Raw genomic sequence first — 18,254 nt, forward strand, 5'->3', positions numbered from 1 at the left:
GCTGTTTAGGAAGTCAACGTTATTATGACTGTATTAATAACACAAGCTAGAATTAGAGCTCACAGCTGGAGGAGAAAAAAGAGATAGAGCAAAGGTCAGTTTCACATAGAGAATTCTCTTAAAATAATCTTTCAGTGAACGTAGATTGATGGACAGGCCTTTCATGTAGAAATTATGCTACTAGAAGTTCGAGGTGGTGCTGAGGTGAAGAACTCACAATCATTCATGACTAAATAATAAATAAAACAACTTATATAGGCTTGAAAATCCTAGACGGATAGAGTAATTGATTTGTCCACTTTGTTCCACAACAACTTAAAATTGTTTTTCAAAAATAGATATAATGCTAACTTTAAAACACAAATAAAGAGAATCAAGAAAAAATGGCAAACGAGGATTCAGAGGCTTAAGAAAGTTAGTAACATGGATGGTGAATTGATACCATTTAAATTAACATAAAACCTCCATGATATTGAAAAATAATAATGCAGTTTATGTCTTTCAGGCAAATTTAGAGAATTCAGTTCTAATAGTGAGGTTCATGTCATGAGTTTAGAATGACTAAGAAAAGTAATTCATGGCCTTATAACTTGTTTTAGGACAAGTTGCCACACATAGGATATTTCTATGGTTATTTTTTGATATGCATGGATACTAATTTATTATGAAAATTATAAACTCCATGACAGTAAAGAACACATAATAGGTGTGGTTCATTTTCTGATTATTCATCTTATATATTTTCCCCCATTTAAAGTTATCGATCATCATTATACAGGCTTAAAGGTATGTGTCTCACTTTGATACACATTATTTTTGAAATAAATCAGCATCAACTTTATTACCTCATGATGGCACACTTGTATCACATTCTCTGTGAAAAGGTTTTGAAAACTGCCTGAAAACCATAGTAAAATAGGATGTTGCTTTCTTTTTCTTTGAGTAACTTAGTTATATAAAATAGATTAAAAAATATTCTGTAGCCTACACTTTCTTCCAATATGCTCTGAGTGCACTTCAAAGTATGTAGTTAAACTCTGAAGTTTGAATTTTATCCAAGAACATTTGAATTAGGATTGCTTAGTAGAAGACTCTTCAGTTAAGTTGCCCATTTTTGAGTTGGTTCTGGGAAACAGAACAACTGCCTGTCTTTTCAAGTATATACTGTGGGGATAGGTAATTTTTTAAACTTCAGTTGGTAATGGAGCATTCATCTTCAATTAACATCAAGCAAGAAGAGCAAAGTGTAACAAATAATAGAAGAACAAAGTGTAGCAAATTATAACTAAAGCCTTTTCACATTTCAGGAACTAATGGTGCTCATGGTCAATTTTTAAACTGGTTGTAAACCACACCAAAAATTGTTCAATTCCTGCTGTTTAATATTCAAGAACAAATTATAGGTTAGAATTGTTCAGATAGTTCCTCACATTCCTTACCAATCTGTATGTACATTTGTGTGCTAATCTTTCATGTGTATATTACCCAGTGATAAAATGAAGAAGTAAGCCAAAGAAGAAATATGTTTATATCACTTAGAGCCATGTTTGGCATTTAGTAAGTACTACTTAAGTGTTAAATAATAATAATAATAATAGTGATTTTTAAAATTATTAGCACTCAAAACAAATGCCAAAATTTACAAAAAAACACAGATATTTTATTGATCAAACATGAAGATCTTATTTGTAGCTGATTTCCCTTATTCACAGAACTACAACTCAAGTACACTTTTTAATATATCTTTTGTTTCTTTGCCAAAAGGTGAATAAAGGCAACAATCAAAATTAAGGGGTGGTGATTACTGAGTTAGAAACTGTTAAAATGGCAAAAATAAAATGACCAATATTGTGATAAGATGGTGAAAAAATGTTCAAATTCATAATAGTTTGTAGTAGCTTAATAAGGGATGAAAAATAATGCCAGTCTCCTCCCCCAGACATTAACCACAGCATTCTTTCTACACTTGTCGAATGGAATTCTGTTTAATCAATATGCTTAATGTCATGTGATAAAGTTTAGGAAATATTAATATAATTATTTTTTAGATTTTTGTATTAAATTATAAACATGGCTATTGGGATATCTCATTCTCCAGTAGTTTTTGGTACTTGAGGGGTGTGTGTGTATGTGTGTGGTACATAGTGAGGGAGGATGGAAGAGAAGGGGGAAGAAGGAAGGAAGGTCATCACTTACCACAAATTTTATTGTCTTCATCAGAGCCATCCGGACAGTTCAATTCTCCATCACAAAATAAATCAATTGCTATACACTTTAGAGCATCAGCACACAGCCTTGAATCAGGTGGGCACTCTACTGAGACATTTCCTTTTAAAAAAAGATTGGATTTATAAGTTTCCCGCATAGTAGATTTAATTTCCAACCAATGAGATATGTACAATGTCTGGATAGTTATTATATATTTTTTGTCATTTAGGTAAGTATATGCTTACTTATAAGCATGTATTTCAATTTCCAAAAGAAATATTTATTTCACTTAATGACTTGATCATTTGTAAAAACTTAGAGTTTTAAATTTTGAATAAATGATACATATTTCTTAATAGATGTCAAATATGATGTTTATTTTGTTGATTTTTAACCTCGACAAATCAATGCTACAGTTTGGACATTTAGTCACCAATATTTACACCTCCTAGGCTTGTAATGTGTAATGTGGGGCAATTTATTGGAATATGTATCACATCATCTGCAGTATCTAGTAGCCACTTCATTTACTTATAAACTTATCATTTGAAAATATAGTGGCTGAAGTCAAGGTTTGCATCCTGCAGAGCAAAATTTGTCAAAGAAAGCTATTTTATAGTAAAATAAAACACTTAAAATTCCCAGCGCATTGAGCATGAGAAACCCAAAGGTTACTTCTGTTCAATATCTCCTTGCTTCTTGGATCAGAGGTTCTTAGGGGGAAAGGTGCAAACATGGCCCTGAAGGGCTCCATGCCATACTCTGGCCATGATCTGATCAATTTGCACCTCTCAGCCTGTCCTGTCCTTCTCCTCCTCTTCCACATTTCTAGATATAGAGATGGACTGAGAAACACATTTTACTTCTAGAAATTGACTTGGAAATTTTAGGTGCAATTCTAAAATTACATTTTTATGCCCACTAGATAAACACATATGTTTTTATTTTTCTAAGCAATGTGAGAATTTGAATATTTTTTGTCTATGATTAGAATAACAATGACAGTTTAAAGTTTTTGGAAAATCTTTAAGCTCAATAACATTTTTTGTTATTGTTCTTAATCTTAAAACCAGCATTGCACTGCCATCTGCTGGGTTTTAAACATATATTTGATTCTGAAATTTCTCCTTACACTCCAAGAAATTAATTGGAGGAAAAAAAGTGCTTCTGACAATAAATCTGCTAAGGTAATATTTAATTAGGAACATTATAGACAGGGTTGCTGAGTATATATACAACTAAATTGGACTTTTGTAATTGTCCATAATTAAAGTGGATATAAACCATTGGGAAATTCAAGGATCACCTAACATCTAAAATAGGAAAGGATAAAAACCAGAGCCATTCCCAAATGACAAAATACTCCCCCTTAAGAGAATAAAAAATGGTATTGAATAAACACATATGCATATTATGAGATACTCATCAAGAGAGTCTTTAATTGTTGAGTCCCTAATCCATGAAAGGCATAGTGTTGATAGTATTCCATAAATGCTTGATAAATAAATAAATGAGAAAAAAGGGCATTATTCTAGAAATTCTATGTCTCATTTTAACAGTCGTTAATAGAATTCTAAGTGTTCAGCATCTATAAGAATAGATTTGGGGATATAACTAGGAAAATTATAATCTTGTCTGATCTAATGCTTCTCATGGGAACTTCACTTCCTGATGTTTCATATTTTGTCTGTTGCTTATTGAACTTTATAGATTGAACTTCAAAACCACACTGGCAAGTGACACCCCTTGGGATCTTTTGATCTCATTAATGATCATTCATTCACTCTACGAGTATTTATTTCTACTTATTTGTGTCATGGATTTTTAAGGGATAGAGATAAAAGGATGAGTAAGGCAGAGACTATTCTCATGGAGCTTGGAGTTTAGTTGGAGACTGGCTCATTAACTAATAAATTTTTTAAATGATGCAGAAAAAAGTGATATGGGAAAAAAATCAAAGACTGGGCTACACCATGGATTATTTTCCTTCTGAGGCAGGGATTGAAAGCATCTTCACATAAACTAAATTTTGAAGGATGCTTAGAAATGCACAAGGAAGAGAGGTATGTGAAATGTATACATAGTGATATGGCAAGAGCATATTAATATATGCACAACAGAGGACTCTAACTTATCTAGATGTTGGGATGTTTATTGAAGCTATGGCAGGAAGGGAGTTTAGTGCCAAATTCTGGGGGACTTTTAAAAAATCTTTTAACATATTAAAATATTTTTCTATAAGCAATGGCATTGAAAATGTTTACTTATATATGTGATATGACCAGTCCATGTTTCATAAAGGCAATTCCAGGACCAAGTGGAGAATCATGTGAAGAGAGCAGACCAATTGAGAAACTGTTTCAATGGTCAAGGTGAAAGTTGATGAGGGTTGGAACTCAACTCTTGCACTTGCAGAAGAGATGGGGCATATTCCAATTGCTATTTTACAAGTAGAATTGATGAGCTTTAGTGACCAGATGTGCCCCTGAACAGAGAGTGGTGGCTAAGGGGATGCTAAGGATGGTAAGTACACTTTTGGAGTGGCCAGTTGAATTACCAACGGTCATTAATCATGTTAGTGATTATAAGAGAAACAGCTGGTGGGATTAGAAAATGACTCTAGTTTGAAATATTTTGATTTGAACGTGGAAATATTATATTATGTCAAGACTGTACTCTGTATATCTCCAGATTCTGGTCTATAAACACTCTTCAGCTGTCTTGGTCCATGAATAAAAAGAATTTCCTCATATCAAAACCAATATGGGGGGGAGACCTTCAAGATGGCGGAGGAGTAGGACATGGAGATCACCTTCCTCCCCACAAACACATCAGAAATACATCTACATGTGGAACAACTCCTTCAGAACACCTACTGAATGCTGGCAGAAGACCTCAGACTTCCCAAAAGGCAAGAAACTCCCCACGTACCTGGGTAGGGCAAAAAAAAGAAAAAGAAAAACAGAGACAAAAGGATAGGGATGGGACCTGCACCAGTGGGAGGGAGCTGTGAAGGAGGAAAGATTTCCACACACTAGGAAGCCCCTTCGCGGGCGGAGACTGCGGGTGGCGGAGGGGGGAAGCTTCGGAGCCACGGAGGAGAGCGCAGCCACAGGGGTGCGGAGGGCAAAGTGAAGAGACCCCCGCACAGAGGCTCGGCGCCGAGCAGCACTCACCAGCCCGAGAAGCTTGTCTGCTCACCCGCCGGGGCGGGCGGGGCTGGGAGCTGAGGCTCGGGCTTCGGGTGGATCGCAGGGAGAGGACTGGGGTTGGCGGCATGGACACAGCCTGAAGGGGGCTAGTGCACCACAGCTAGCCGGGAGGGAGTCCGGGAAAAGGTCTGGAGCTGCCAAACAGGCAGAAGACTTTTTCTTGCCTCTTTGTTTCCTGGTGCGCGAGGAGAGGGATTCAGAGTGCCGCCTAAACGAGCTCCAGAGACGGGCATGAGCCGCGGCTATCAGCATGGACCCCAGAGACGGGCATGAGATGCTAAGGCTGCTGCTGCCGCCACCAAGAAGCCTGTGTGCGAGCACAGGTCACTCTCCACACCTCCCCTCCCAGGAGCCTGTGCAGCCCGCCACTGCCAGGCTCCCGTGATCCGGGGACAACTTCCCCCGGGAGAACGCACGGCGCGCCTCAGGCTGCTGCAACGTCACGCTGGCCTCTGCCGCAGCAGTCTCGCCCCGCCTCCTCCGCACCGCTCCCTCCCCCAGGCCTGAGTGAGGCAGAGCCCCTGAAGCAGCTGCTCCTTTAACCCCATCCTGTCTGGGCGGGAACAGACACCCTCAGGTGACCTACATGCAGAGGAGGGGCCAAATCCAAAGCTGAACCCCTGGAGTTGTGCAAACAAAGAAGAGAAAGGGAAATCTCTCCCAGCAGCCTCAGGAGCAGCGGATTAAATCTCCACAATCAACTTGATGTACCCTGAATCTATGGAATGCCTCAATAGAAAACGAATCATCCCAAAATTGAGGCGGTGGACTTTGGGAGCAACTGTAGACTTGGGGTTTGCTTTCTGCATCTAATTTGTTTCTGATTTTATGTTTATCTTAGTTTAGTATTTACAGTTTATTATCATTGGTAGATTTGTTTATTGATTTGGTAGCTCTCTTCCTTTATATATATATATATATATATATATATATATATATATATTTCCTTTTTCTCTTTTTGTGAGTGTGTATGTGTATGCTTCTTTGGGTGATTTTGTCTGTATAGCTTTGCTTGTACCATTTATCCTAGGGTTCTGTCTGTCCATATATTTATTGTTTTTTTTTAGTATAGTTTTTAATGCTTGTTATGATTAGTGGAGTTGTTTCTTGGTTTGATTGCTTTCTTCTTTCTTTCTTTCTTCTATTTTTATTACTTTTAATTTTTTTTATTTTTAACAATTTTTTTATTTTAATAATTTTATTTTATTTTTTTCTTTCATTTTTTCATTTTTTCTCCCTTTTCTTCTGAGCCATGTGGCTGACAGGGTCTTGGTGCTCTGGCCGGGTGTCAGGCCTGTGACTCTGAGGGGGTAGAGCTGAGTTTAGGACATTGGCCCACCAGAGACCTCCTGGTTCCACATTATATAAAATGGTGAAAGCTCTCCCAGAGATCTCCTGCTCAATGTTAAGACTCAGCTCCACTCAATGACCAGAAAGCTACAGTGCTGGACACCCTATGCTAAACAACTAGCAGGACAGGAACACAACCACACCCATTAGCAGAGAGGCTGCCTAAAATCATAATAAGGTCACAGACACACCAAAACACACCACCGGACACGGACCTTCCCACCATAAAGACAAGATCCAGCCTCATCCACCAGAACACAGGTGCCAGTCCCCTCCACCAGGAAACCTACCAAACCCATTGAATCAACCTTAGCCACTGGGGGCAGACACCAAAAACAATGGGAACTATGAACCTGCAGCCTGCTAAAAGGAGACCCCAACCACAGTAAGTTAAGCAAAATGAGAAGACAGAAAAACACACAGCAGATGATGGGGCAAGGTAAAAACCCACAAGACCAAACAAATGAAGAGCAAATAGGCAGTCTACCTGAAAAAGACTTCAGAGTAATGATAGTAAAGATGATCCAAAATCTTGGAAATGGAATGGAGAAAATACAAGAAATTTTTAACAATGACCTAGAAGAATTAAAGAGCAAACAAACAGTGATGAACAACACAATAAATGAAATTAAAAATTCTCTAGAAGGAATCAATAGCAGAATAACTGAGGCACGAGAACGGATAAGTGATCTGGAAGATAAAAGACTGGAAATAACTACTGCAGATCAGAATAAAGAAAAAAGAATGAAAAGAATTGAGGACAGTGTTAGAGACCTCTGGGACAATATTAAATGCACCAACATTCAAATTATAGGGGTCCCAGAAGAGGAAGAAAAAAAGAAAGGGACTGAGAAAATATTTGAAGAGATTATAGTTGAAAACTTCCCTAGTTTGGGAAAGGATATAGTCAATCAAGTCCAGGAAGCACAGAGAGTCCTTTACAGGATAAATCCAAGGGGAAACATCCCAAAACACATATTAATCAAACTATCAAAAATTAAATACAAAGAAAAAATATTAAAAGCAGCAAGAGAAAGACAAGAAATAACATATAAGTGAATCCCCATAAGGTTAACAGCTGAACTTTCAGAAGAAACTCTGCAAGCCAGAAGGGAGTGGCAGGACATATTTAAAGTGATGAAAGAGAAAAACCTACAACCAAGATTACTCTACCCAGCAAGGATCTCATTCAGATTTGATGGAGAAATTAAAACCTTTACAGACAATCAAACGCTAAGAGAATTCAGCACCACCAAACCAGCTTTACAGTAAATGCTAAAGGAACTTTTCTAGGCAGGAAACACAAGAGAAGGAAAAGACCTACAATAACAAACCCAAAACAATTAAGAAAATAGTAACAGGAACATACATATCAATAACTACCTTACAAGTAAATGGATTAAATGCTCCAACCAAAAGAAAAAGACTGGCTGAATGGATACAAAAACAAGACCTGTATATATGCTGTCTACAAGACACCCACTTCAGACCTAGGGACACATACAGACTGAAAGTGAGTGGATGGAAAAAGATATTCCATGCAAATGGAAATCAAAAAAAGCTGGCTTAACAATTCTCATATCAGACAAAATAGACTTTAAAATAAAGACTATTACAAGAGACCAAGAAAGAAACTACATACTGATCAAGGGATCAATCCAAGAAGAAGATATAACAATTATAAATATTATTTATGCACTCAACATAGGAGCACCTCAATACATAAGGAAAATGCTAACAACCATAAAAGGGGAAATCAACAGTAACACAATAATCATAGGAGACATTAACACCCCACTTTCACAAATGGACATATCATCCAAAATGAAAATAAATCAGGAAACACAAGCTTTAAATGATAAATTAAACAAGATGGACTTAATTGATATTTATAGGATATTCCATCCAAAAACAACGTTATACACTTTCTTCTCAAATGCTCATGGAACATTCTCCAGGATAGATCATATCTTGGGTCACAAATCAAGCTTTGGTAGATATAAGAAAATTGAAATCATATCAAGTATCTTTTCCAACCACAACACTATGAGACAAGATATCAACTACAGGAAAATATCTGTAAAAAATACTAACACATGGAGGCTAAACAATACTAAATAAACAAGAGATCACTGAAGAAATCAAAGAGGAAATAAAAAAATACCTAGAAACAAATGAGAATGGAAACACGATGACCTAAAACCTATGGAATGCAGGAAAACAGTTCTAAGAGGGAAATTTATAGCAATAAAATCCTACCTCAAGAAACAAGAAAAATCTCAAATAAAAAACCTAACCTTACACCTAAAGCAATTAGAGAAAGAAAAAAACCCCCAAAGTTAGCAGAAGGAAAGAAATCATAAAGATCAGATCAGAAATAAATGAAAAAGAAATGAAGGAAACAGTAACAAAGATCAATAAAACTGAAAGCTGGTTCTTTGAGAAGATAAACAAAATTGATAAACCATTAGCCAGACTCATCAAGAAAAAAAGGGAGAAGACTCAAATCAATAGAATTAGAAATGAAAAAGAAGTAACAACTGACACTGCAGAAATACAAAGGATCACGAGAGATTACTACAAGAAGCTATATGCCAATAAAATGGACAACCTGAAAGAAATGGACAAATTCTTAGAAAAGCACAACCTTACGAGACTGAATCAGGAAGAAATAGAACACATAAACAGACCAATCACAAGCACTGAAATTGAGACTGTGATTAAAAATCTTCCAACAAAAAAAAGCCCGGGACCAGGTGGCTTCACAGGCGAATTCTATCAAACATTTAGGGAAATGCTAACACCTATCCTTCTCAAACTCTTCCAAAATATAGCAGAGGGAGGAACACTCCCAAACTCATTCTACAAGGCCACCATCACCCTGATACCAAAACCAGATAAAGATGTCACAAAGAAAGAAAACTATAGTCCAATATCACTGATGAACATAGATGCAAAAATCCTCAACAAAATACTAGCAAACAGAATCCAACAGCATATTAAAAGGATCATACAGCATGATCAGGTGGGGTTTATCCCAGGAATGCAAGGATTCTTCATTATACGCAAATCAATCAATGTGATAAACCAGATTAATAAACTGAAGGAGAAAAACCATATGATCATCTCTACAGATGCAGAGAAAGCTTTCGACAAAATTCAACACCAATTTATGATAAAAACTCTCCAGAAAGTAGGCATAGAGGGAACTTACCTCAACATAATAAAGACCATATATAACAAACCCACAGCCAACATCGTTTTCAATGGTGAAAAACTGAAAGCATTTCCTCTAAGATCAGGAACAAGACAAGCTTGCCTGCTCTCACCAATATAATTCAACATAGTTCTGGAAGTTTTAGCCACAGAAATCATAGAAGAAAAAGAAATAAAAGGAATCCAAATCAGAAAAGAAGAAGTGAAACTGTCACTGTTTGCAGATGACATGATACTATACATAGAGAATCCTAAAGATGTTACCAGAAAACTACCAGAGCTAATCAATGAATTTGGTAAAGTAGCAGGATACAAAATGAACACACCGAAATCTTTTGCATTCCTATACACTAATGGTGAAAAATCTGAAAGAGAAATTAAGGAAGCACTCCCATTTACCACTGCAACAAAAAGAATAAAATACCTAGAAATAAACCTACCTAAAGAGACAAAAGACCTGTATGCAGAAAAATACAAGACACTGATGAAAAAAAATTAAGATGATACAAATAGATGGAGAGATATACTATGTTCTCGGATTGGAAGAATCGACATTGTGAAAATGACTCTACTACCCAAAGCAATCTACAGATTCAATGCAATCCCTATCAAACTATGAATGCCATTTTCCACAGAACTAGAACAAAAAATTTCACAATTTGTATGGAAACACAAAAGACCCCGAATAGCCAAAACAATCTTGAGAAAGGAAACCCACGCTGGAGGAATCAGGCTCCTGAACTTCAGACTATACTACAAAGCTATAGTAATCAAGACAATATGGTACTGGCACAAAAACAGAAATATAGATCAATGGAACAGGATAGAAAGCCCAGAGATAAACCCACGCACGTATGGTCACCTTATTTTTGATAAAGGAGGCAAGAATATACAACGGAGAAAAGACAACCTCTTCAATAAGTGGTGCTGGGAAAACTGGACAGCTACACATAAAAGAATGAAATTAGAACACTCCCTAACACCATACACAAAAATAAACTCAAAATAGATTAAAGACCTAAATGTAAGGCCAAACACTATAAAACTCTTAGAGGAAATCATAGTCAGAACACTCTATGACATAAATCACAGGAAGAACCTTTTTGACCCACCTCCTAGAGAAATGGAAATAAAAACAAAAATAAACAAATGGGACCTAATGAAACTTAAAAGCTTTTGCACAGCAAAGGAAACCATAAACAAGACGAAAAGACAACCCTCAGAATGGGAGAAAATATTTGCAAATGAAGCAACTGACAGAGGATTAATCTCCAAAATTTACAAGCAGCTCATGCAGCTCAATATCAAAAAAACAAACAACCCAATCCAAAAATGGGCAGAAAACCTAAATAGACATTTCTCCAAAGAAGATATATAGATTGCCAGCAAGCACATGAAAGGATGCTCAACATCACTAATCATTAGACAAATGCAAATCAAAACTACAATGAGGTACCACCTCACACCAGTCAGACCGGCCATCATCAAAAAATCTACAAACAATAAATGCTGGAGAGGGTGTGGAGAAAAGGGAACCCTCTTGCACTGTTGGTGGGAATGTAAATTGTTACAGCCACTGTGGACAACAGCATGGAAGTTCCTTAAAAATCTAAAAATAAAACTACCATACGACCCAGCTATCCCACTCTTGGGCATATACCCTGAGAAAAACATAATTCAAAAATAGTCAAGTACCACAATGTTCATTGCAGCTCTATTTACAATAGCCAGGACATGGAAGCAACCTGAATGTCCATTGACAGATGAATGGATAAAGAAGATATGGCCCATATATACTATGGAATATTACTCAGCCATAAAAAGAAATGAAATTGAGTTATTTGTAGTGAGGTGGATGGACTAAGAGTCTGTCATACAGAGTGAAGAAAGTCAGAAAGAGAAAACAAATACTGTATGCTAACGTATGTATATGGAATCTAAAAAAAAAAAAAAATTGGTTCTGAAGAACTTAGGGGCAGGACAGGAATAAAGATGCAGACGTAGAGAATGGACTTGAGGACCCAGGGAGGGCAGAGGGTAAGCTGGGATGAAGTGAGAGAGTGGCATGGACATATATACACTACCAAATGTAAAAAGATAGCTAGTGGGAAGCAGCCGCCTAGCACAGGGAGATCAGCTAGGTGTTTTGTGACCACCTAGAGGGGTGGGATAGGGAAGGTGGGAGGGAGACACAAGAGGGAGGAGATGTGGGGATATATGTATACATATAGCTGATTCACTTTGTCATACAGCAGAAACTAACTCAACATTGTAAAGCAGTTATACTCCAATAAAGATGTTAAAAAATAAAAACCAATATGGAAAATATGAATATAGTTTTGTTATATAAAGGAAGTGTGTTTTGGGATTTTATCAGATTTTATTTTTACCTAGTCTGCTGTCTCCGTCTCATCTCCTTATGTACACATATATGATTTCAATTCCCAACAAAACCATTGGTTAATACATTAACTATTACAGAAATTAGCCAGATGCCAGTTTTTTAAAATAACCTTCCATTCTTAAAACTAGAGTCCTTTGATTTGTGTACTACTTAGTTTGCCATTTCATTCCTTAATTTTTCCTCTAGTATTTCTTCTTTTCTAGGAAATATGTACTGTACTTCTCAAGAGGGAATTTTTAGCAAAGGAGTTAAGAAATTCTATTGAAGGAAATGTGCACAAAGAAAATAACAATTGGTTCTGTTTATTAAAAGCTGTTCAAATTGTCTGAATATTAGTTGCTGTTTTCTTAAGTGGGAAAAAGATTGGCATATTTTTATATCTATATGGTATTTTATCTTCTGGATATTAATCTTTTGGCAAATTATGAAAACCCACCAGTAAATTAGCATTATTTGGAATTCTGCAAATGGAAGGTTTTAAGTAACTGTTTATATTTGTATTATGAAGGAGTCAGTACACACTGAAATGTGATTACTTCAGAGTGATTCACAGTCATATCAATGTCCAGTGATTTAGGGTGAGGAATCTCTTGTGCCTACTTTGTGCAGACTCTGTGCTAAGCATGGTGGAGGACAAAAAGACTGAAATCCATTATTTGTTTTCTTCCAAACCAGTTATAAGAGGTATTACACACAAGACAGTAATTTGAAAATCACATTTTGGAAATCTTTGATTTTTATTTTCTCTGTTACTTAAATACGGGTAATAATGCTTGGTGGCCAAAGATGAGACAAATTAAACCCAATTCCTAGTAATTGTCTCCTTTAATAGCTTACTTAGTAATGGAATCAGAACCTGAATCCATGAATGCCTGCCTTGAGAGACCAAGTTCATTTCACTGTACTGTATTAGAAAAAGAGATATCACCTTACAGAAATTCTCATCTACTTTAAAAGAACAAATTTCATCTATTTAGCAAGACTATGACTGGTCAATTCAAATGAAATTATAGTGGAAAGATACTTTAATTCTGTTATCATGTGCATAGCAATGTCATAAATTAGAGGAGAATGCTTAGCAATATATGTATATTTTTTTCTCAAATGCAGAGAAAAAAATACTTGTCAAAATACATTTGGTGTTTACAGTGCCTGTGTCTTCATCCTGGGGCAATTAATTCATTTGAGGAGTATAATTCTGCCGTAGCTTCTCTTGACCCAATTTTATGTTCTTCACCAAATCAGCCAGTTCCTTTTCTTCAGTCCCCAAACCACTCCACATAGTGGAATTGTGGCAAATTGCATTTTGTTGGAGATTGAGAAAGCCCATGATAGTGAAACTTCTGTTTTTTCACAATCATTCCCTACACAGTAAGCAACAAAAGACTAGAACAAGGCATATTCTAGAAACCCTTCAAGCATATGAACAATTGCCCAAAAGAGCCCCTCTCAGGCACACAGTAGCAGCCAGAAATCAATCGGTATAAGGCAACCTTCGTTCCCATCTCTCCCTTTACTCTTCCAGATGGGTTAGTAAAACTTTACAGTAATTGGCAACAAAGACAGTTGAGCAATAGAACATAATCCTCATGGACTTTGTACCAACTATCATATAAAAATCCTCTGTGGCAGAATTTATAATATTACTAACGCCCAGGTATATGATGCATGCATTTGCTGATTTTTCTCACACTCTGTCTTCCAGGCATATAAAAAATGAGAATAAAGTTAACATCCCTGAAAGGCATGTTCATAATACATTATTGCTTGGAAACTGCGGTTTTCAAGTTTAATTGTCTCTTTTCCTTCTATAGATTTATAGTATCTTGACATATGAGAGGAATAAATGGGAAGGATGACTGGGGACTCATGGATCCAGTAAAAGAGGGAATGTGATATTTTGCCACCTACTTGCCTTATTATAATTTTTTGAGGATTGAGTAAAGTAACTCAATACAGTCTCCAATAACAGGAAAGCTTTGGATATGGAGTTTTTTTGGTCAAATAATTGATCAGATTAAAATGAGCATTACTGAATACAGTAATCTTGTCTTAAACTTAGTTGTTTTTTATTTATTTATTTATTTTTAAAATTTTTATTTTGGCTGCGTTGGGTCTCTGTTGCTGTGTGCGGGCTTTCTCTGGTTGCGGTGAGCGGGGGCTACTCTTCATTGCAGTGCACGGGCTTCTCACTGCAGTGTCTTCTCTTGTTGAGGAGCACGGGCTCCAGGTGCGTGGGCTTCAGTAGTTGTGGCTCATGAGCTCTAGAGCGCAGGCTCAGTAGTTGTGGCGCACGGGCTTAGTTGCTCTGCAGCACATGGGATCTTCCCGGGCCAGGGCTCGAACCCGTGTCCCCTGCATTCTCAGGCGGATTCTTTTTTTTTTTTTTTTAATTTATTTATTTATTTATTTTTGGCTGTGTTGGGTCTTCGTTTCTGTGTGAGGGCTCTCTCCAGTTGTGGCGAGCAGGGGCCACTCTTCATCGCGGTGCGCGGGCCTCTCACCGTCGTGGCTTCTCTTGTTGCGGAGCACAGGCCCCAGACGAGCAGGCTCAGCAGCTGTGGCTCACGGGCCTAGCTGCTCCGCGGCACGCGGGATCCTCCCAGACCAGGGCTCGAACCCGTGTGCCCCGCATTGGCAGGCGGACTCTCAACCACTGCGCCACCAGGGAAGCCCCGCAGGCGGATTCTTAACCACTGTGCCACCAGGGAAGCTCCTTAGTTTAGTTTTTGAAAAGTGTTTTTAAAAAAGTATCCAGCTGCTTTTTTTTTTTTGGTCTAAGTCTGAAGGGGGAAAGGAGAAAGGATCTAACATGTGTCCCTCTTTATGCCAGTCATTAATTTGTATTTGTATTATTTCTCTTCCTCACGACCACTCAAAGATATATATTTAAATCTTTGTCTTTCAGATGATAAATACAAAGTTCAAGAAGACTAAGTAGCTTATCAAAACTGACGTGTACAGTAATTGGTGGAAATGGTTATGGTGGATTCACCCACACACTTTCAATGCTTGAAAAATGTATGTTACTTTTTGGTCTTCATTTTGATTATCAAATGCTTACATAAAGAGTGAAAGATAGGACTAAATATGTACTGATCCCATTCTTATAGTTTACATGTAGGAAAGGAGATTTCTATTCCACTCCCTAGGAGAGAAAAGTATGGGTTGAGTATTACACTCATGCTCTCTGTTCCCCATTCTCCATCTCCTTTGGCCAGAAGAAACTGGGCTGTTAGCCAACTTTTGATACTGGCCAATATGTCACAAGACCTTTGGCCTGTGAGATATTTTGGTCCATAAGACATTTGGTCCATTCCAAAAGGTCCTTAAAATTTGGTCCTATATAAAAAATGTCCATGAGCATATTTGGTCCATGCCAAATGATTTTGGACAGGACCAAATTATCAAGGACCTTTTTGGTGTAGACAAATGTCTTATGGACGTTTTGGACAAGACATAGTCCTTGCAAGGAACTGGTCATATGGTTCAGCCACTTTTTATAATTTTGGTGGGTTTGTCTTTAGGAGAGTAAGGGGGAAAACTTAAGTCCAAGGATTTCTTGCTTTAACACTGTTTTCCCCCCCACCCCCCAAGTCATTCCACATATTTCTCTTAGGGCATTTTAATACCTAAGAGGTCCTCAATAACTGTGGGTTGTATGAATCACTCAGTGAATCAGTAAACAGACAGATAAATGGAAAACAGAGCACTAATTTAGGTATTTGTTGCTGACATTTAAAGTTTTAGAAATAAATTTCTCAAAATATATTAAAATTATTTTTTCAGTTTATTTTTAGATTAAAGGAATTAGTCACTATAGATCCTAAAATCATTTTCTGAAAGTGTGTTGAAAGGTGATTTTAGAGGCTGTAAATAGTTTTCTGCCTTGGACTATGGGCTGAAGAGCAGTTTTTATTTTTCAATATGTTGTGCTACTATATGGATAATACAACCCCAGGCAGGCTTATCCTACCATAAAAGACCTATATAGGTTTAGAGGTGGGATGATTTGTTTCATAAAGCATTTTGATGAATGATTCATATATCATTCTGCTTTCCAAACATCACACCAACCATTTTATCCAAGAATTATTGTGTTACTCAGAGATCATTTATAATTTCACAAATGTTCTCTCCTTGTACGTATGTAACATTTGATATAAATTCTAATAACATAAAAATGGCAGTATTATTTTTGGAGCTGACGATCCACACACTATTGCCTTTATGGAGTTTACCTAAAGAGATTAGGTTCACATCCAGACCACTTAACATGAAGATTAAGTTAGGACCAGAGAAGACATTATGGTTAACCAGCACATAGACAAAGGCACAGTAGACAATTACTAGGAATCCAGAAAAATTGTCACATTACAAATACATACCAGGAGTTGGCACAAGGTAGGCATTTAATGAAAAATTGCTGAATGAATGAATCCAAGACAATTTTGGTACTGGTTTGGCAACCATACCGTGTTAAGAGGAGAGAGCAAGCATGTCTCCCTTGCATGCAGAGAGAATAATTAGAGAAAAAATTCCCTCACATTCTATGAAACCTACATCCTTTCTGGCAGACATTTTGATCCTATTGGTGGCATTCTTAGCAAAAGGTAATAACCATGGTTCTAATAGACGAAGGACTGAAGTGAGATCAGATAATCCAGGCCTTGATCACCTCAAATATATTGTTATTTTTTGGTAAACTATTAGGCTAAAAATATAAACTTTGATGCTCTAGTTTTCTTATCTATTAAATAAGGGTACTGTTAACTGCTGTGTTATCAGAGAATTCTCAGGAGTCAAAATGAAATATTAGTGAAAATTTCTATTTAAATAAGAGAAATAATATTAAAACTGACCTGGAGTTGCCAGAGGACTGCTGGTAGTTAGCTTGTCTGTAAAAATAAATGACATAAAAATAACAATTACACTTTAAAACTGATTATTAGGAATTCCTTCTGTTTAATATTTTACTTGAGAGTTTTAAAAATTACTATGAATTATTAATATTTACTAACAAGAATATATCATTTGTATCTGGAGCTAAAAATAAATCTTTTATGTTTTTACTGATTTTTAGAGCTGTAGAGCAGAGGTTTTTAGATGTGCTACTTTTTAAATAATGAAGATGGTAGTTTTCAATTATCAATAACTAAACATAAGAATTTATTAATTTCATAATGACTGTAGACTAAAATGTTCTAGATTAATCTGCTGTTGTTTGAAGTAGGAGCTTGAGATATGCTTAGACCATGGACTTTGGAGTCTAGAGGAATTCCTTTTAATTCCTGGCTTTGATAATTAATAGCTGTGTGACTCTGGGCACATTCTTTATTACTTATGTAATTTTAAGTGGAAAAAGTATTACTCTCTACAGAATCATTCTGAAAATTAAATGAGACAATGTTTTGTAAAATATGGTACCTGGTCCAAGTAGATACTTCAAACAAATAGATTTTTCAAATATTATAAAAATGGTCATGATTATGGATAACACTAAAAGTAATATGGTTATAGTTTTATAACAACTTATACTTTAAAAATCATTTTTATATGAATTTGATACTTGTGATGACTTCTAAAATATTTAGAAAATTTTATTATTTACAATTTATGGGAAGCAGATTTTCAGAAGGTGAAATGCCCAGTGATTCTGGTAGTTGACAGACAGGATTAGTGTTCAAATCTTTTGACTTCAATTTGAATAATTTTTCTACAACAGAATGATTTTCCATTTTAACATAACTCAGGTTAGTTTTAAAATGATTGATAATTTCTCAAAGCACTCTTTTGATAGTCGGTATGATCTTGATAAGACAAAGTGAAGAGGTAGTGACCAATTGTAGTTAGAAACATAGGGT

At 36.4% G+C, this 18,254-nt stretch overlaps 1 protein-coding gene across 1 annotated transcript in view; it reads right to left on the reverse strand.

Moving 5' to 3' along the window:
- The window catches only part of TMPRSS15 (transmembrane serine protease 15), a 141,398-nt gene that overhangs the window by 107,377 nt on the left and 15,767 nt on the right, over window positions 1-18,254 (reverse strand). The window contains exons 5-6 of the mRNA XM_082460669.1: window positions 17,253-17,288; window positions 2,197-2,328 (exon numbers count right to left, since the gene is read on the reverse strand). Coding sequence (XP_082316795.1) covers window positions 2,197-2,328; window positions 17,253-17,288 — 168 coding nt within the window. The remainder of the gene's footprint in view (window positions 1-2,196; window positions 2,329-17,252; window positions 17,289-18,254) is intronic.

The sequence above is a fragment of the Balaenoptera physalus genome (assembly GCF_965194825.1).
Source record: "Balaenoptera physalus genome assembly, chromosome: 4".
Taxonomy (NCBI): Eukaryota; Metazoa; Chordata; class Mammalia; order Artiodactyla; family Balaenopteridae; genus Balaenoptera; species Balaenoptera physalus.